The sequence below is a fragment of the Rissa tridactyla genome, chromosome 1, assembly GCF_028500815.1.
Source record: "Rissa tridactyla isolate bRisTri1 chromosome 1, bRisTri1.patW.cur.20221130, whole genome shotgun sequence".
Lineage (NCBI taxonomy): Eukaryota > Metazoa > Chordata > Aves > Charadriiformes > Laridae > Rissa > Rissa tridactyla.
In genome coordinates, this window is record NC_071466.1 from 25,312,612 (window position 1) to 25,333,044 (window position 20,433).

The window sequence follows — 20,433 nt, forward strand, 5'->3', positions numbered from 1 at the left end:
ATGCGGGGCCCAGCTGTCGCCCCCACTCTCCCCCCGGGGGGGGCGGACACCGGTGGCCGCAGGTGCCCGGCGGGGTGTGGCGGCGGCTCGGTTCGTACCGCCCCGGCTCCTCCCCGCCGGGGTCCTCGCCGTCCTCTGCGCCTGCCCCGGCGCTGCGCTCCGCCCCGAGCCAGGCAGTGAGCGGGGCATGGCGCCGGCCTTCGCCTGAGGAACCGGGACGCAGCGGGGGGGGAGAGAGCGAGCGCCGCCATGGAGGAGGACCCGGAGCTGGAGAGGTGAGAGGCGGGGAGGGGGGGAGCTGAGCGGCCGTGGGAGCTCACGGCCTTGGCGGGGCCTCTCCGCCGAGCAGGGCCCGGCGTCGCCTCCCGCCCCGCAAGGCCCGGGCAGCGCCGGTCCGGGGTGTGCGGGGCCCTACGCGGGCGGCCGGGGTCTGGCGCTGCGCCCTGGAGCTGGCTCCGGCCGTGGGACGGGCCCTCCCGGCGGTGGGGCTCGGCGGGAGGCGGCGGCGGTGGTCCCCGGTGGAGAGGAGGGCCCTGAGCCCGGCCCGCGGCCCTCCCGGCTGCCGGGAGGGTGACCCCGAGGGGAGCGCGGCCTGGGGCGGGACAGAACTTTGGGGCTCTCACTGAGGGGGTTGCGGTAGAAAATACAGAAAATCTGCCTACGTGATAGGAAAATCCATTCCTTTAAAAAAATAATTAAAAAAAATCAACTCTTCTAGTGATGTGTACTGGTACCATTTAGAAACAAGATGGAAAAGCGTCGGCTATAATTTGGTGATTAGGTGTGCTTGGTAAAATTTAAAACAAAAAGATCAAACTTCTCTTCTTACAAATGTGCTTTTTCAGCATTGGAGGTGTGCCACTTGACTAATTGTTAAGATTGTCCTGTTCCTTGCATGGAGTAATACAGAATGCTTGACAGCTGTTTTGTCAAAAAATAAACTTTCTGCTTCTGCTTTGCCTTTCGTTGGGACTGAGTTACAGTGTTCCCAAGCAGAAGTTGAGGGTTAAAATGCAGATTTCTGTATTTGGATACTCAGTCACAGCAGGCTTTTCTTACTTTTGCTTTAGAAATAGACTTTAGGTGTATAGATCACAGATTTTTGGGGTGATCTATTTATAGTTAGTGGGTTGTTGTTTTTTTGCAAGCTTATTTGTGAGTAACTGCAGTTTTCTTACGGATGTTTAAAAAACCTATTACAGTGAAGTGATGGCCAGAGGCTTTCTGAACTGTTCTCCTCATGGTTCTCTCCCTCAGCTTCTAAGAAACTGTGTTTGAGAGCGCTTATAGAAAATAACTCGTTTCTGCTTATATCTGGCAAGTATTTTAAATGGGACAAAAGTGATAGTGCCGGGGTGGTGGAAGGGCTGGAGAGCATAATGCTTTCTAAGAGGCCTTTAATGCTCGATAAGCTACTTCTGCTCTCGGATCATCAGTTTAATAATTCAAGCGTCTTTCTATAGATGTGTGAATGTTATTTTTACTAGTGCTGTTCCAAACTTAAACCTTTTTCATTCATAGTGAGTTGAACCCTGCCATGCTGTCTGTCTTATGGCTGCTATTGCCACGCTGGGGACTTGGGGTCCCCCGGGCAGTTCAGGGCACCGCCGCGCACTCACCAACTATAGCTCTCTGCTCCGCAGGCTCCTCCTGGCGCTCTCCTTCCCAGGAACCAGATTGGAAGTTTTATCCAGCCTCATAGCTTCAATCTGAGTTGGGATTTGCTATTTCTTTTCCGTGGCAGCGTGGTAGATAATGAGGATGAAGCTTGGTGTTACTTACCCAGTGGTACACAGTAGGGTTTAGCTGTCTGGTGTCTTCAGTCCATGCTACTGTTCACCTCCATGTGTGTTTAATCAGCTCTGAACACATTATAACTACAATATAGCATACTTGATGATTATCACTCTCTGTCCTGGATCCACCTGTCATTAATTACTTTTTCATACCCTCAGCTTTCTTAACGGCGTGCTTTGCTAGTAGCACCCTGAATTCAGTTCGTGCTGTATGCATTTAGATGTCATACTTCGGTGTTTCTTATTCTAAACATGCTTCCCTGTAAAGTCTTAAAGATACAGACCTTTCTTTATCCTTTGGGTTACAGACATTACTCCTTAGTTTCATATTCAATGACGTGTTGATCGTACTCTCTTGTGAGTAGTACAGTGATGGTAGTTAGGGTTTATAATTTTTATGTTTTTTATAATGTGGCTTTATCATATAAATAATGGCATTTCTGTTCTGTAGCCACAGTGGTAACTATTTTTGAGTTTAAAAATGGGTTTGGAATATTTTCAGTAGTCTGTCTCTGAATTCAGACTTGTCTTGCAATGTACAAGTCTTAAATAACAGCTTAAGGTTTTTGTATGTGTGGGTTTTGTTTAATTTATCATGGCGGGGGGGAAAGAAGTGTAACTATTTTTATGCATGTTTTTTCAGATCTGAAGCGAATTCTGTGTCCCAGCATTCCAAACAATGATCTGTTAAGACAAGTCAGTCATACTATTTTTTTTTTGTTATTATCTAAGGAGAGGTCTCTTCATCTTGCTTGTTTTATTTCATCATTACTGACACACTTACCTGCTATTATTTTTCAGTTTTACTGTGTCTGACTGTCGTTTGACCTTGTGTTGGATGTTTTCGTTGCTTTAAGAGGAAGTGATAGTTGCTACCGAAGCTGAATACTAACTCGCAAGTTACCATGTGACGTCCCGTACTCTAGATTTTAAAACTCTAAAAGCTGTGAATACCAGAGGTGTGTGAAATAGTAATGTTTGCTGCATTCTTCCGAATTACTTCCTCTGCTCCATCTCATCCGATAACCTCTGTTGGAAGTATGAACTCATGTTTTTTTTCCTGTGGTCTTGCCAATATGTCAGTGAAGACCCAGAGTCTTGAGATAAGGTGTGATTCTAAGAAAATTCTAGGCTAAATTCTGTTGATATATAATTAATGGTATTGTGAAAACAGGATCCAAGAGTGAGTACGCAAGAAAAAAAGGTTATACATCATCTACTAGGAACTGATTAGTTTGTTTCCCCTGCAAGCACGCGTACCTGCTTTTCCTATTTAATTTCAACTAAATACCCTTTGGGATATTACGGGGGATCACCATTTTCACCTTATGCAAAAAAAAAAATTTTTTTCCTCATCCCCTTCTTAAATTGTCTTCATGGTTGTTCTGTATGCTTGAAGCACAGAAAATACGTTGCTTCTCTGAGAATATAAAGGAGGTAGCTTTGTTATACTGTGCTCACAAATTCTTCTATAATCCCTTCTGTCTTTCAACAGCAATAAATACTTTAGCTTGGTTACCATACCTTGTTAGAAGTGCCTACCAAGCTCGTTTGGAACATCATTTACTTGGAATTAAGTATTTCCTAAGGAGATGCTGCTCTGAATCACGAGGAACACTATAATTCTGTAACAAGATGGCTGTAGTTGAGTGGAGAATCGATCGTCTAATATTTTTGCTGCACAGACATCCCAATTATACTTTTTAATGAGTAAGCTTTATGCCCTTGAGAAATTAATTGGTAGTTCTTACTGTTATTTTTAATGGTTGAAATAAAAGTTTCAGGGTTCACTATGCCATTCTTTCTCATATTTATGGCAAAAAAAGTGATCTGCAAGCTAAAATCTGTTTGAAACGGAGTGGTATGCTCACTACTCAAGCTGGTGAGAATATCAGCACAGAAATGTGCTGTGAATAGCACTCACAGGACTGACAAATAGAATATTTAAGTAAGTACAAAACGTGATCTACAAAGAACAAGAGCATTCACGTGCCCGTTGTGGAGCCTTTGAACAAACTTTGGAAAGTTTGTGGCATGTTTTTACATTGTTTTTCATTCCTGCTCTTTATGTTTTGGCTTCGGCTTAATTCCTTTTCATCGGTTTTCTTAGTGTGAGCAGATAGGACAGATCAGCTCACAGGAGTTAATTATAAGTAAAGCTGGCCTTCATTACCATTCCTTTATTGTAGAAAGCAGTATCTTTAGTCCTTTACTTGACCGAAGGTCTTGATATTAATTATTCAGATGTAATCAGAATACCAACGTCCACTTCTATTTCCAGTCCCATGCACGGTTAAAAATAAGTTCTACAGTCAGCGTAAAGCTACTTTGAGAGAATGGATTTTAAAAGCTGCTAATTTTTTTCCCAAAGCTTGCAGCCTGCTGTCAGGACCTAGAGTGCCTCAGGAGGTAGGTTTGAGCGTGATTTTGGGGATCACAGTAGCCAAGCAGCCTTGCCTTTGAGCTTAAATAGTAGTGGTATAGACTGCAAGCAGTTAGTGATGCTGTGAAGGTCTTTTATGAAGATATGTTTGATAAAGAAGTCACTTCTCTGACTCTGGGAGATGTTGAATAGGAACGCTGCCCTCCTTCTCCAGGCCTGTGCACTACTGTAGCCGATTGCGTGCTTTGAAGCAATTCCAGTAGATTTATTTTCATTAGAGTTCTCATTGGGATCTTTAATGAGATGATGGCGTGGGTGGAGATGGCAGAGTTTGTTAGATTATGTGCCAAAAACTGCCAGGCACACCCACAGAGGACTCAAGAGAGCCCATGGTGGGTGGGGGAGCCCAAATAGTGCCCAGCCCTGGCTTCTCCCAGGCCCATGCTGGGAGCCACCAGCCCATCAGAGGTCCATCTCCAGGAGCCCAGAGGAGCACAGGGACACAGTAGCAGGTGGGAACCCACAATAAGGACTGAGGAATGAACATCTTCTCTGGGCCCCTCCCAGGGCTGGTTCCCGGGAGACAGCCTTGGCCTCCAGGCATGGCACCCATCAAGATGAGTCAATGCCTTTGGGACTTAAGGGAGTTGCTGCCCAGGGGTGTGGAACGCATTAGAGGCACTTTATGGAGTGAGTAAAACCAAGTGTCAGGCACTGAGGTGGGACAGGGGACTTGTTTATCTCTGCTGCAGTACCGGAGCAAGCGTGAGAGCGTGTGGCTGCTAGTGAAGATCAAACTGGATCAGCTGGTGAGTGGGTGAATAAGGTGGGAGCTGGAAGGTGAGCATGTATCTCTAAGAGCAAGACCACAGGAGGAGCTAGCTGTCGGAGGCAGCAGGGAGTCCTGCTGGAGAGGCTGTAGGGTGAGGGGCTTCTATGGGTGAGACACATATGTGTGCCTGTGTGTCTCTACAGGCAAGACTGCAGTGGGGTTGGGTACTGGGGAACCGGGGAGTCCCAGCCAGCTGTGTGTGGTGGTCTGTACCAGCAACTGGAGTTGGGCTGAAGCCCTGGGGCTCCTACACGCAGCCAGAGAGAACAGCAGGATGAAGCTGTTGGGGTGAGCACTCTGTGTGTCTGTCTGTCATCGGTGTGGCCAGTGGTGCGTATATGTGGTGTGTGCATCTGCCTGCTGGAGTAGATTTCCAGCTTTACTACTGGTTGGACCTGGGCATGGAGCTGTGGCTGCCTGGCCTCTTGGCTGTCAGATACAGCCTGTCTGCTTCTAACAGAGTGGTCTATAATTACAAACGTTGGGTGGTCTCTGTAATGATATGGTGTTTTCATTGCCTGTAACTGTATCAGACATACCTCTTTATTACCGATTATTCATTTTTCAGTCTCTCTATTCAGAAAAAATGATGAAGCTCTTTCCCTGAGCAAGGAATAGAAGATATCTCTGGTTTTGCCTGACTTCGGAGCCTTTAACATTGTCCCCTCTTTGGGCATGTGTGTTCGTGATGCAAGTTGTTAGGATTTTTGCAGCAGGAGCTTTGCCTGTAACCTTGAAATGCAGAGGGAAGAGTCTAATCCTTCAGAGATGTAAATAGGTCTTGGACCATACTCTTGAAGATAAAAACACTGGTTATATCTTCATGTTACCGTAATTCTGCAGCTAAGCTTGATTGCTCAGAAAGGATTGCCACAGCAAGTTTTAAGGGGTGCTTTCTATAAAAGATGCCAGTGTTCTTAAATATGCCCCTGTCCTTAATTTTCCCTCCTATCAGTCCCCCAGTATTTGGGTGGTTCTCGTGTGAAAACTGTGTGCTGTGTTCCCTTTGCTCGTGCTGCTGCTCTTGAAGATGAAGCTGGCAGCCACAGGACTGTTTGTATTGTAACCAAGCTGTAAAAATGACGAAAGTGAGGAATGTGGAGTCCCAAGAGGCCTCTAAAAACAAATGTAAAAACCTTGTTTGCATAGCTTTTAAGCTTTTGGCTTCCTTGTGTGGAGGATGTAAGTTCAGTGAGTGGAAACACATGATTTCAAAGAGGATCTGAGCATTTTTTCATTTGTCTGTGCAAGTCAAAAGGGTTTTGTAAAGGTGCAGTGAATAAGGGTGATGCTGAAAGACCAATATTAGGAAACGATGTTTGATAAGAAAGGAAGATGTCAACTTAGAAGGCTGCTAAGATGGGTGCCAAGTCAGTCTGATCTTTGATATAACCAGAGAGAAAAAAAAAGTCTCAAATACTTATTGGCTTATAATTCCTACTTAAGTTAATAGAACTGGTGTCACCATATTGATTTGTTGTGATGTTTCCCCTAAAACTGAATCATAGCTGTTTAAGATATGTATGTGTGTGTATTTTATTAGTGCTTTGTAGCTCAGGTACGTTAGGTTTTGATTCTAATCATAAAACAATGACAGATATAGTGGCTTTTAATCTGCTTCCTAGTCAGGTTTCTCAAAACAGAATCACTAAATTTGGTTAATTGTGGTAAGTAAAAGTCAGATGCTTTTTTTTTTTTTTTTTTTCCTCTTTCCTCCCCTTCCGCTGACATTGCAGTTTGAAGGCTCAGGACAAGCTTTCATAAAGGCCGCATGTTCCTGCTGTCATCACTATAAACTAGCTCGGGCTGCTCAAATAGCAAATTCTATGTCTGGACAAAAAATAAATTTTGGCCTAACTTCCTGAAGATCTGTGTATGCAACATCTCCCATGTTCCAATGGTAGAACCTGTGTTTCTCACCCTTATTTTTTTGTTCTTTGGCAGTAGCTGCCCCATACATCCCACTGCTCCCACCTGGGAAGGCAGCAGCAGCAGCTGGCGAGGCTGCAGACGCTGTATTTAGCATCTGGGTGCAGGTAACTCCAACAGGTGACAGCTTACTTGGACTCATTTTCCACGAATGCCCATGCTATGCGTGGATATGCAACATGTCCTCTCCATCAGATGTATGCTTAAAAAAGGATTTGAAGTACCCCAAGCCCAGCTGCTACTGAGATCATACTAATAACTATATATGAGAGAGAGAGACTTCTGTGAAGAACCTGAAACCAATGTGCCATTAATAGATTAGTGCATGGAGAAGCAATACTACAATTTTTGGTCCATTTCTCTACTGTTGTTTCCGTGGAAGTTTTGGATGCTTTCCTTTGCAAAGCCTTTCAAATACAAACTCTCAAAGGAAAAAGTTATGACCTGTGAGTATTTGCATGTCTGTCTGGCACAGGCCTCAGCTTTTGCTGGATGGAGTGGTTTCCCCTTGGAACAAAGGGATAGAATCATAGAATTGCCTAGGTTGGAAGGGACCTTTCAGATCATCTAGTCCAACCATCAGCCCAACTCTGACAAAAACTAAACCATATCTCTAAGGGCTATGTCTACCCGTCTTTTAAAAACCTCCAGGGATGGTGCCTCAACTGCTTCCCCGGGCAGCCTGTTCCAATGCTTGACAGCCCTTTCGGTGAAGAAGTTTTTCCTGATACCCAATCTAAACCTCCCCTAGCACAACTTGAGGCCGTTTCCTCTTGTCCTATCGCCTGTTACTTGGGAGAAGGGACCAATATATATATATTTATTTTTTAAAAAAGGTTGATAAGGGATTGTTTATATGTTGTTTGAGAACTGTGACCGATTCTGGAGGCTCGTTTAGGAATCTTTAGCTAAAGTATTGCGTGCTGAAAATGACTGTAAAGTGAGGAAGTAGTTCCATGATAGCTGTTTGTAAGTATAAAATATGAAAACTATATTCAAGCAGAACTGCAGAATAACTGTAGAAAGAGTAAGTACACCTTGGCATACATTACACTTGTGCTTATTTAGTGCCAGTTTGTCTTCTGTTGTCAGGGAAACCAAAGCGTGCCCAAAAGCAATACAGACAGAAGAAAAAGTGTGTCTGTGTTTATAAAATGTCACCAGCCTATCCTAATGAATGAATGAATCCACGATCACAAATGTGCAGGGAGCTGGTAAAGGCTTATGTTAAGACCATAACAAATGGAAGAAGGTTAGATCTAGACTGACAGATTTAGGCTGCTGTGTAACTGAATAAGGTTTTCTCATTAGCTGCTGAAGGAAATCCTGTACTGCTTATTTTCATTCCCTCTTACGCACATGAAGTTTATTCATTTAATGCTAAGACCTCTTGTGTTGTCTACTAGACTTTAATAACCTAAATGGTAATAAACCGCTCTGTTAGATGTTTAGAGCCCAGCATTAACATGGGCCTGCCATATAAATTGTTTGCTTTTCTTCAGACCTGCTTCTGCTATTAGATGACGACTCTTGACTTCTCTAGTCTCAACTTTGGCTTGTCAACAAAATTGATACTCAGGCTTTTTTTAATCTGTGGCAAAGCAGCAAAATCCTGCTATGCTGATAATACCATAACAACATGATGGGACGTGGCTTCCTTGAAGTTTTGAGTTGAAGTCGTTGGCAGTTACCTTTTTTGCACAGTCTACAAACACATTTGTACTATCAAGATGACGATTGTGTTGCTGACATAGTCCAAATGCCAGCAGCCATTCTGGCACATCATAGCTGTGAGACCTGAACAATAAATACCCTCTTTATTACCTCCTGCCTTCAGTTTCTCAAGCCTTCAGTTTCTCAAGCCTTCAGTCTTACCCATGTCAGTGTTGTTAATGCTTAGCTTCATATACTGGGTATTACAGCCAGGTCCACAGCTTTCCTTTTCTGTCTTGCAGTTGGTTTTGGTTGACATCTATAGTTGCTTACACTTAACTAACCAAATTGTTGGTTTATGCATTCAATGTATATAATAAGTGGCTCACAACATCCGTTCACTGGTTTTCCTACTAACTTCAACCATGTAGTGTAGTGTGGTTACTTAAATTTTAGTTGAGATTGAAAGTAATTTTTAAAGATAACTGAAAGATTGACATTGCAGGAGTTATCTATAGTTTGCGTAATTTACACTCTCAAATGACTTTTTACATGAGCATAGTTACTTAATTGCTTTAGTGTTAGTCTGGCCAGTTTGTGCTAGAAGATGCTGATAAGGTAAACGTTGATAATTTTGGACGGTTGTGGATTATAGTCACAAAGATGAGCTCTTTTTTCCACTGTTACACAAAGCTAGTGCAGTTTGATAACTGATGGTTGCAGTTTTCACTGTCATCTGACTTGCTATTTTACTGGTGTTGTTTAACTGTGCTCAAAATAAGTCTGCTGTGGTTGAAAGACTTTAGGAACAATCTAACTGAAGTGACAGCAGGGAAGAACGTTTCCAAGGGACATTTCATTGTAGTATACCAGTTTTGCATGCTTTATTTCTACTCTTCAATTAGTATTGCAATTGTTGTATTTGCAACAGTTAATTCCTTTAATATGTCAAAAAGTTTCTTTTAATGTTGGTCCATAGGAATCTGAATTATCTTAACAAAAAAGTCAAGGTGATTTTGGTAGTCTCTTTATTGTTTAATTCATTACAGTGAAGAAGCTCCCTACTTTCTTTACATAAGTGCATAAAGTGGCAAGTTCTTGTGTTCTGCAAGGGGTAACTTTTTTCTTTTCCTCATGTTTAGGAAGGCTGTGGAAGAGTTACTTAAAGAGGCAAAACGTGGGAGAACCAGAGCTGAAACAATGGGAGCTATGGGTTGGTAAGTTGTGCCAAGAGGAAATGAATGCTATGACAGATGCCAAAATAAATTTTACATGTAATGTGTGACAGAAGTCTCTGCCTTTTAATTTGCTTCACGTTTAAATAATTTGTCTTCATCCAGGTATTAATTTGTCTGGGCAAAATTTTGAGTCAAGATAAGAAAGAAGTTGAAGTAAATTCTCCCTGCATGAGATTGCTTGACCGAATGTGTTGAAGTCAAAGCAACTGGAAAACTGGCAGTAGCTTCTGTAATAGTGTTTCCTTATAACAGATGGAATTGCAAAGTTTGGATTGGAACCTCGTGAATCTTTAAAATACTGGATAGCTTCAGTGTGCGTGTACTTACATACTGGCCAGATGTTACTGGGTTAGATTCTGTTTAAGTTAAAAGAATTCATAGCCTGACAAAGAAACCTAAGCCCTTAAAACAATAAAAATATTAAATGATCCTCTAGTAGAGCATCCATGTGTAAATTACAGCCAAAAATGAACTCAAAGTATAATCCAATTTTGGAAGGAGGTATTTTTTAATACTAAAAAAAACCCCCTAAACACCAGGGGCTAATTTGTATAGCAAGTGAAAGTGTATAGCAAGGGAAAAGAATCACAGTATTTAAATATTAAGTGAAATACAGTATTAATTCTTCAATGCAGTATCTCAGTTTTTACAGCTAGATTATCATGGGCTGTAATGCGTGTAATTGTAATTAAAGAAGTAATAACAGGCTGAGAATGGTTGTTAATCTTAAAATAATGTGTACGACTTTGATAAGAAGCTATTGGATCTAGGGATGTTCACACAAGTAGTGCACCAGTTGACTGGGTTAAACTCATTTGTAGATAAAGTTTGGCTTCCTCCACCAACAGTAGTAAAAAGATAAGCCTGCGCGGTTAATGAAGTTCTCAGCTGATTTCTTGTCCATGCTTGTTTTGGTAGCTCTGAAGAGATTAAAATAGTGTCTTGCTTAAAAAAGTTAACATTTTATATTTTTTAAACAACTTTGGGGAGTGTTTTATATATTTTACTCAGTATTTCTGCTAGGGATGCAGTTTATACCCTTTATGTTAAAATCGTTTAATTGGTTTAATCCTGTAGAGTGGTTATAGCTATACTGATACAGCATGCCTTTACCCTGTCAGCCTTGCCAAGTGGCCAAGTAAACCAGCACAGATAATTAGCGCTGTGAAGTGTTGCATGCATCCAGTTACCGTGAATTTGCAAGTCAATTCCAGGTGTGTAAACTAAAGATTTCTGTTGGGAGATAACCAAGTGTCCCTGTGCAACTTTGCTGCCGTCTGTGCAGTCTGGAATACCTGCCAGGAGCATGTATGGGCTTCTACTGCTGACTCTGGCTATTCTTATTCCTTGTCTGTAAAATAGCAGTGGTCCTGCTCAGCTGGCCATGATGATCAGCTCGGGGTAACATGCAGTTTGCCAAAGCCTGTTGCCCAAGATCCTGGAGGGGATATCCAAGGGTGACCTGTTCTTCAGAACAGCTGCAGATTGCAACAGAGTGAAATAGTGTCTGGCTGGGCCAGGGTTGTGTTAAAGGTGTAGGAGGAGAGGATTGTCAAGAAGGCTTCAGACAGAGGAAGACTGTTGTCGTCATAGGGATTGGCGTGGTGATATCCTGAATTGAGACTGTTGAAATAAGGATCCTTTCAACTGCAGAGAAACATGAGAGTAGCTATACTGGGTCACACAAAGGATCCATCTCTGCAGTGCCCTATCTCCATCAGTGGCCAATACCCAGTACCTCAGAAATGGAGGAAGAAAAGTACAAGAAAGCAGCAGTACGTCCTCAAGGTACTATCCCATCTTTGGGTATTCTCTTCCTTCTCTGAATTTGTCCTTGAAGAGACTGATAGTAATCCAGTTTATCACAAATCTGCTGCCATAGAGTTTGGCATAGGCTAGCGTACAGCTGGTGTGTGTGGCCGTAAAGAAACTATAAAGCCCCCTGTAGGTAGACTGCCAATAAGTCTTTAGTGTCTAGTTGTGCAAACACAAGAGACAAAACAGCTGCTGCTGTTTAATATTTTAAATTTTTAATTTAAATTTAAATTTTTAATATTTTTCCCTTTAATATTTTTCATACCCCATTGTGCTGGTTTGGTCCTTCTGAACTGTCCCAACAACTGGGTATTGCGTATAGACCTGGGAGACGAGATCACCAGTAAGATATTTGGAAGGAAACTTAACTATGCTCAGTTGAGTATCACACTCCAGCAAAATGGAGTAAATCCTGAAGGACTTATTAGACCTAGGACTGACGAGTAACCTTGCAACTGTAAACTACTGAGACGAAGGTAACTGCTGCTCTGAGCTTTGTGGTTACCAAATTAAATGAGCAGAAAAGTTAGCTCATGAAAATGTGTATTGGTAGACCAAATCCAGGAGAGTGTAACTGGTAGAAGCAAAGAGACAAGGTCGTCACCAACTTGTCTAAAAGCAGAGTCTTAACAGGTAAAATGCAAAACCTTCCTTCCTTGCCAAACTCAAAATACTTACAGGTGTGTTTCATGAGGACTTCTGGGATTTCCTCAGCCCTTTGTCAGAGGAGTCCTGGAGAAGAGATGCACAAACCCTGGAGACATCTAGTGTAAGGCCATCAGTCCTGCATTGGCACTGGATAGTTGAAGCAACTCGGCCTATGAAGAAAAGATTTGTTCTGCCACCTGTCCTTGGGTAAGGAGAAGCAGAGAGTGCTACTGCTCGTACTTCATTGATTCCAGATGGATACTGGGAAATACATTTCTGGAGTCCATAGCATTTGACAGGAAATGGTTAAAGGGAGGTGTGTGGGGAGGTGGTATTCCCAGGGGACCATATCGTGCATACCATTACAAAGGAGTAGTGTCTCCTGGTGTGTGTTGATGGCAGCAAAACCTTAGCCAGTAAGCCCCTGCACAGGGTTTTGGGATTGCTTTCAGTTTCCAAGCCACTGGTCCATTACTGTCCGGAGTGCTTAGTTCTCCGTAACTCAAGTGCCCTGCTTGAAGAAGTTCCGCAAGTACCCCTACCTAACTTCTTGCTGTCTGAGATGGATAGTCAGTGGCTATTTGAGCCTAAGTTGCAAACATCCAAGCTAGCATAGCTGGCAGGTGCCAACCAGTCATCCTTTAGCCCCCCAGTCTCTGATATGAAGACTCAGCCTTGGAATAGGGGACAGTGGTGTTAGTATTTTGTCCAGCTTGGGAATGTTTTGCCAGTGTTACGCTGTCTTACGAGTTTGCCGTGGATGACATGGGTAGGTGCTGCAACCTGTAGGGATTAGATACTAGTAGAAGAAATGCTTGTCCCAAATACGGCAGTTGGCAGTGTATGCAGGAAGGAAAATTACCCAAGACACTTTGGATATGGAGCAACTGTCAGTATTGCCAATGGGCTGCATGAGCTCTTACTTGGTAAAGAGTCTTAAGTTCATTGGCCTCCATGCCCTCAGGACTGCTTAGATTGGCAGTACCTAGGTCCATGGCAAATTAATTCATAAAATACTGAATATTTGTATTTGTAGATCTCGCATTTTTTGTTCTCAGTTATTGACTTGTTCCTTGGATGTCCTCAGGATTCTTGCTCTCAACACTGCAGTATTTCTCGTTACTGCAGTGCTCCTTTTGTAAATACTCTGGCCATAGTGATTCTTGTTGTGGGTTACCTACATCCTTATGATACCACATGATGTAGATTCTGGCGCTGATGTGTCTGGTTCAAGCATTAGTGGAGCCAATCACAAGTAAGAAAATGTGTGAGAGAAGAGTAATGGAGGATCCTCTTCTGAAGGCGTCTTAATCCCAGAAACATTGAGCAAAAGAGAGCAAAATCTGTGGCTAAATCTCAGTGATGCTGCTGTGATGTTGGAACTTCTGAGATGAGAAAAGACATCAGAGCAGCTGTCGTAAAGTTAACGCTTGAAGGGCCACATAGCTTCAGGGTGGGAAGTTGTGGACAAATAGTGTAAGAACATTTGAAACTATTGGATTCATCAGATGGAATAAAGCTGTAAGGTATTGGGATTTCCATTGTGTGTCTAGGTAAGATCAAGCTAAAAGCTCAGCCTTGCTTAAGTGTTTTTGTTGGTCCTATGTACATAGTTTGTAAGCTTCTTATAGGAGTGGAGTTAGGTCCTTTTTTAAGAGGTTGTTCTGCTTTAATTGAGAAAGACAGTTAAAATGCCACAAAAGCCACTGTGTGGACAAGTTCTGGAGGCTGTTTCTTTTTTCTGCAGTGTATAGATCTGGCCTTCAAAGATGCTGGTAGCAAGTGAGCTGACGCTGAACTGAGTGTAATCTTCTTGGTTTATTTTAGAAGCTTACCTAAAATAAGATATGGAAAACAAGATATTTTGAGATGGTTTGTTCAGCTCTGCATTGTAAGAGCAGATGAAATTGCAAAAAGCAGATAAATGTTGGAAGCATTAAATTATTTTTAGCCCTATTGTAAAGCAATCCTAAAATTGCTTTCATTCCTATATATAACTTTCTGCTCAATATCAAATCTCTTAGTCAGAAGTACTGCAGAATACAAAATAATGAAGATGAGGCCAAAGAGTTTGAGTGCCCTGGAACTGCGAAATGTATCACATCTTGTCTTTGAATGGGTTTGCATGACTGTGCAGAAGCACTGCAATGTGATCCCACTACATCGCTTTCATTTGAGTGTGATGAGGAGAAGAAACAGGGTACAGACAGAAGTTGCAGAGGAAATGTGTTAAAATCTTGTCATCAGAGCACAGGTTCCCATCCAAAGTCCTGCCAGCTGCCAAGACCGTACATAAAAGTTTGCGGTGTCATCCCAGGAATCCTCTTTTGTGAGATCTCCTGTGCAAGGACAGCAGCCTGGATTAGTTGGTTTGGCAAAACAACCTCTAGCTGCCTTTTTCTTTTTTTTTTTTTTTTTTTTTCCTTCTTCAGTCACTCTTCTGTTAAGTACTGTATTTTCCATGCCAGTTTGGAAGTGGTAGGAATGAACTTGTAAGTTCATGCATAATGAACTCTGTTTCCTGGAAAGATCGGATTTGCGCTGTATGCTGAGGCTGGCTGTGCCAAGCCTGTATGATGTGTCCAGTTAGGCAGCGAAGAAAAGACTGTGGCACATGGCACTGTACCCTTGTGTCTTAAATGGTGTCAGCTTGTTTTACTGTTAAGAGCTTGTATGGTACACTTCTGTACTGAACTGCGCTGCTACTTGATGACAGGTATTGGCTAGAAATTCTGTGTTATTGCACAGAAGTTGCCTTTAAATGTCAAAAGTAGAGTTAAGATTTGACCTATGTTTGCAATAACTGATTTAATCTGTTTTTCTTGCTCGAAATGCAGGGTTGACACTTTGTCCTTGCATAGTGGAGAGATTTTGGGGTGTGCGGGACTTATCTGTGGAGGGCGATGAGGTTCTGCAGCTAAGAATAGCTTGGTTTAGCTTATTGGAGCATGCAAAGCAAAAAAGTGAACACTTACACTGAGTGAATGCATTGCTATGGAACTGGAGTCTGTTTTGTAGACAAGACTGCTCCAGAATTGCATGTTGTGTGCTTGCTTTGGTCATGCCTGCAGGCATGCTACAGTTCGGAACTTTAATGTTCTTTTAACACGTTTTGGTTTTCTTTTTGAAAAAGCACCAACAAACCAGTATTGTGTTCCACCTTGCACAGTCTGAGCTTCCCTCCCAGCCCTTCAGAACTTCCATTGAGGGGAAAGCTGTCGTTGAATTGAGCATTGTGGGATCAGACCTACAGCAAGCCAAAGGCTTGTCTTCAGGGAGGTCAGCTGTAGAAGTATTCTACAGTTTTCTCACCATTAGGAATGCTCTCAAGGATCTTTATCAGTGGATTAATACAGTTCACGATTCATCTTCACAGTTCAGTTCCATATGTACCATGGATGTATGTAAATATTATGGCTTGTGTGTGCGCATGTGTAATGTAGCATGTGCCATACCTCTCATTTCCTTTAAGACTTTAAGGCAGAATTTGCTTTTTTTGAAGTCTGAGGTCACTAAAACTAAGGACTGAGGTTTCTTTTCAGGGCTTTAACTTACTACTGCTCCGTGAAAGCCCGGTGGCTCGCTTTTATCACTGTATGATGGTCAACTAATGGTATCTCTTAGCTGACGCTGAAGCCCTGCATTTTTCATCAGTTTTCTTTCTTAGTATAGCTCAGGCAGCACTCATAGTGCCAAAAAGAAAGAAATACTTCATCAAGGTGAATTTATGTAGGGCGGATTGTCTCATTCTGGTGCTACATGTATTAGTGCTTAATCAATGCATTAGCTCTTGCAAAAAAGCAAGAGGAAGGAGAAAAATGTGAAATAGTTTTTGCCTGGATGCAGCCTACAGAAAGCTGCCCTCCTTGGCAGGAAATGTTGAGGTGCAACAGTTTAATGCTGGCGTAAGACATACAGAGGACTTAAATGTTGGCTGGTTTGTGTTACATCTTGAGTGTAACCTGTGCCATGGTGTGTTCACCATGTTCATAGCTGATGTAGCTTGAAGTAGAAACCCTATTCTACTGACATATATTACCCATGTATTTTTATTCAGTAATAAAGTTAATGGATAAGTACTGTCTCCCTAGTTTACGAAACAGCTATAGATCTAAACCTCTTTTTTTTAATTTTTTTTTTTTTGAACCAAGGTTTGAACAAAACAGCGTAGATTTATATGCAGAAAGCTTAGAAAACTCTAAAACTAGCAGTGCTGTAGAAATGTGTCAAGAAATGCCCGGTGGAAATAAACAATGTGGCTGTTTAATTTATAATTCTAAAATGATTCTGATAAGTTCTTTGAGAATTGAGGACAAGAACAATTATCAGTAATGCTTAGTAGGCAGACCTGAAGCAAACACCACAGTAAATGCTATGTCCAGTTAAAAGCCATGGAGTGTGTGAAGTAATCAGACACAATCTTCGTTACAGTTTTCTTGTTCTGATACCTCTGATTATTCAGAGGTGTCAAAGGTTTTTAAATGGTCAGAGTAGTTTCTACACTCACACAAAATATTCAGGTAGAATAGATGATCTTAACGTCGTGGTGTTAGGATTCTTTGACTCCATAATTGAGTCAGTAATTGGCACTGTGTTCTCCAGCAGCTCTGCTTTTTCAGAGTAATCCCGTAACTTCTCCGTTAGCACGCGGACTCAAAAATGTTGTCAGGATAAATTGCAGAAATATATTCGAACTTGTTTTTTTCTCATACCATTCTTTAAGAGATGATAAATCGGGAATAAGTAGCGTACAACTGATACCAACAAGATAAGTAAAATGTAGAGTACTGGTTTACTAAAACTATCTGATAAATTATGTGCAAAAATGTTAAGCTGCAAGAGGAGGAAGTCAGAAGCAATGGAAGAGAGTTGGATAAGTATCCTTTCTGTTTAAGAAAAACAAATAAAATACTTTGTTTGATGGTTGCCAAATATAAATTAAAATCCATATGCCTCGTGTCTGTTTTATTACTGCAGCTGTTTGGGTTCATGCAAGTGTATCTTTTACTTTCAAAATATCCTGGTTCATTAAATAACACTGACTTTAGTAGCTTGTGATCTTGTAAACCATTCCAATTTAACTTAGAATATGTTACTAAATATTTGATTCCTGAATACCTAAGTTAAGTGCTGTCAACCTTAAAATATATTGGCATCCTCTGCTTCCCTCTGCACACGCTACCTTGTGAAAATCATGTGGATTTTCACTGTATTGAAGTAAAATAATTTTCATCCTATAAAGAGTAAGATAAAAGGAGAATGAAGACAACCTTGAGCATATCTTTCTGTACTGAGAGTTTACACTAGGTGGCATGCAAGGAAAGCCAAAAGCACAAACCTGTCTTAAAAGTATTGAAGGCAAAATCTCAGACTTGTCTCAGGATGTTTTTATCTTGTCTTTTGATCGCTTTCCAATGTCTTTACAGGTTGAAATGTCCTCTTGCTGGTACAAATAAAAGATTTCTTATTAATACCATCAAAAACACATTACCGTCTCAAAAAGAACAAGACCAAGAACGTGAGCAAAAAGAAGACGGTAAGGAGCCTGAGCCAAACAAAAGCAGGAAAGAAGAAAAACCAAAGAAACGCAGAATTCACCCATATACACCCAGCTTTCAGTCCAGGAGGAGAGTCAGCTACTCTCCTCCAAGACACCGAAACAGGAACCAGCACACAAAGGATAAGCATGAAAAGCGATCAAGCAAACGATGAGGGGAGGAGAGTGGCAAAGATGTGGTGTTACAAGGCAGGAATGTCATCAAGTGTCGGACTGCAGGGATGTCTCAGTTTTTCAGGAAAAGATGCTGTTCGGAATTGAATTTTGAACCGAGTCGCTTGTGTGAGAAGTAACCTTGAGGTAGCTTTAGAAGACTTTTCTTTGGGACCTTTAAGAGAAAAGCAAAGTGCAGCATAAATCTTTCAGTCGTTTTAGAACAGACATTCCTCTCCCTTTGCTCCATTCCTCTCTCCCTCTCTGACTAAGCTTAGGGTCTTGGTGATGGAGCGTGATATGTGTGTCACTGTCCGATACAACTCATTTAGTCATGTCACTCTTTTGGAAATAAATTTAAATTAAGCAGAAATCTATTTATTGTGTAAAGTTGGCAGAACTTCTTTGCTGCTAACCACTAAGGAAGTTTCGTGTGTTTGGGTTAGTTTAGTTTTGCAGAGTCTAGAAGACGGGGGTGCTGGTCAGTGCCTGGCCAAGCACATACATTTTGTATAGAATATAAGAGTTTGCTTTCTTTAGTATAAAAGGAACAAATTTAAAATGGGCAACACTGGTTTTGCTTTCCAGGAGGAACTACCCGGAAATACTGATTTTGCTTGTTATTGTATATTCACAAACCTGTCATAGATAATAGTAAACATTACCCCTAAAAAGCCATAACTGCAATAATTGTCTCTGTTTAGACTTCCCTCTGTACGGAAGTAGTTTGAACAGTCTGTTGTCATGGTGCTTTCAAAACAAACCTTGAAGACAAAATCATCATGTTCTCTGTCCACTGCTAAGAAGTTTCCAAGTAAATGTGTGATACTAGAAATGCAAAGGTGATACTTAAAAACAGTCAAGTGCTCACTTTCCAAGCCTGTGTGACAATTCTGTAGTGGTACAGTTCTTAAACTTGTGACTTGGAGCACACGTAACACACATCGGCACATTCTACATCTCGGTTCTGTTTGTGTTACAGTAACAAACTGTGTGAAATATTTTGTATTTCAGTATTCTCAGAAATGATTGTTTTGAACATAGGTTTCCGTTTTTAAGTGTGTTGACAATAAAATCGAAAATGTTCATTGAAAATGCTTTGTGGAATTAGTGATTTTAACAGGTTTCTTAACTGACATGGGCCTCTCTGCTCTAAGGGAGAGGAGGACTAGCGCTTCATGGTCCTTCAGTGTTGTGTCAGGCCAAGGGTGCCACCTATAGGCTTATCTATAGCTTGTCTTGCTGTGCTGGCCTGTCTCTCTTGGAAAGATGATGTTAGCTAGGAGATGGGGAGACCGAAGTGGAAATCTGCTTTGGCTGCATTTTGATGCACGAGCTGGGAATTACTCTTCTGAGGAATGGGAAGGTAGTTAAGCAGGCGTTGAGCCCGCCAGTGGCTGCTTGGGTCAGCGTATCCAACAAAGTGGGATGCTTTTACATTTCCACTGAGGAGCTGTGGATAGTTTCTCTGTTTCCCTGCAGGAACCACAGCACTAGAAGTCCCAACCTTTCAGAAAATTTCCTATGATTTAAGTGGAATCAATGAAAAAGTAGTATCTTTGGAGAATGTAGGAGTCTCTTTGGTTTAAATAAACAGATGTTGTTTGTGTTCCTTATTTTGCTGGGCACTGGTTGTATTCTCCCTAATAATCCTTTTTGGAAGGATAAGACCCACGATACCAGCCGGGATGCAGCAGCGGTGCTGGATGGATGTGGCTTTGCGTCAGAGAATTCACCTCGCCGTTGGTCAGGATTGGGGCTGGAGATGTTCCACAGGACAAATCCCTGTGAATTCTTGCTTGTCTGGCTGGCGGTGACAATATGGTGTCCTAAGAGCTTTCCACGCTCTGGCCTTCAAACACCCCTTTAGGATAAGTGCTGCTATTGATTCTACATCAGTTTAAGACAGGCTTTCAGGTAGGGAAAGTGATGAGAGTATGCTTTCAAAACGAGTGGGTTGTTGATAGAGAGCGCTTCCGTACCAGCAATGCTCGACTAGAGGATCTGATGTGACCTAAACCAGAGAGCTGGAGAAAGCCTGTCTTCATCGGTGGTGGTAGGTTCAGATCTAATTCCACTTTTTTTCTGACTTACAGAACATATGTGAATTATTAATCTTTCATTGGTTGATTCCGTATTTTGGTGCTGTCTTTCATAAGCGTACATAAAAACAGAAAACTGCTGCTCATTAACTGTTCTTAAGGCAAATCTTCACCTCCTGAGCGCTTTTTAAATAAAAAATGGTGTGCAAAAAGCCAGGTTTGTATTGCGTCTGCAGTTGCTTGCATTGTGCAGCACCAGCATCACATTTATAAGGTATCTTAAAGATAGGATTTAAACCCTGAAGCTCAAAGCTGAGCATGACTTTTCAAAATGTGTTATTAGCTGCTGCAACTCAGAACACTCGTTACTCGTAACGTGCCTAGTCC

At 41.8% G+C, this 20,433-nt stretch overlaps 1 protein-coding gene across 5 annotated transcripts; it reads left to right on the plus strand.

Moving 5' to 3' along the window:
- Nucleotides 1–105: 105 nt before the first annotated feature.
- On the plus strand, nt 106–19,099 carry POLR1D (RNA polymerase I and III subunit D). Of its 5 annotated transcripts, none has more exons than XM_054198936.1 (4): nt 106–275; nt 9,736–9,806; nt 12,327–12,501; nt 17,721–19,099. In XM_054198936.1, the coding sequence occupies exons 1-4, from the start codon at nt 250–252 to the stop codon at nt 18,004–18,006; spliced, it is 558 nt and encodes a 185-aa protein (XP_054054911.1). In that variant the 5' UTR covers nt 106–249; the 3' UTR covers nt 18,007–19,099. The 5 variants fall into 5 exon arrangements, with proteins under 5 accessions (XP_054054911.1, XP_054054929.1, XP_054054940.1 ...); XM_054198965.1 differs by lacking the exon at nt 12,327–12,501 and adding an exon at nt 6,956–7,386 and having other exon boundaries at nt 188–275; nt 9,736–9,810; XM_054198977.1 differs by lacking the exon at nt 106–275 and adding an exon at nt 7,249–7,386.
- The last annotated feature ends 1,334 nt before the right edge of the window (nt 19,100–20,433 follow it).

Bases quoted from the DNA above. Each gene is read 5' to 3' on its own strand.
- POLR1D (XM_054198936.1), top strand. From the start codon at position 250: ATGGAGGAGGACCCGGAGCTGGAGAG. The intron at 276-9,735 runs GTGAGAGGCGGG...CCTCATGTTTAG, and splicing joins GAGGACCCGGAGCTGGAGAG to GAAGGCTGTGGAAGAGTTAC. The intron at 12,502-17,720 runs GTAAGGAGAAGC...ATGTCTTTACAG, and splicing joins GTTCTGCCACCTGTCCTTGG to GTTGAAATGTCCTCTTGCTG.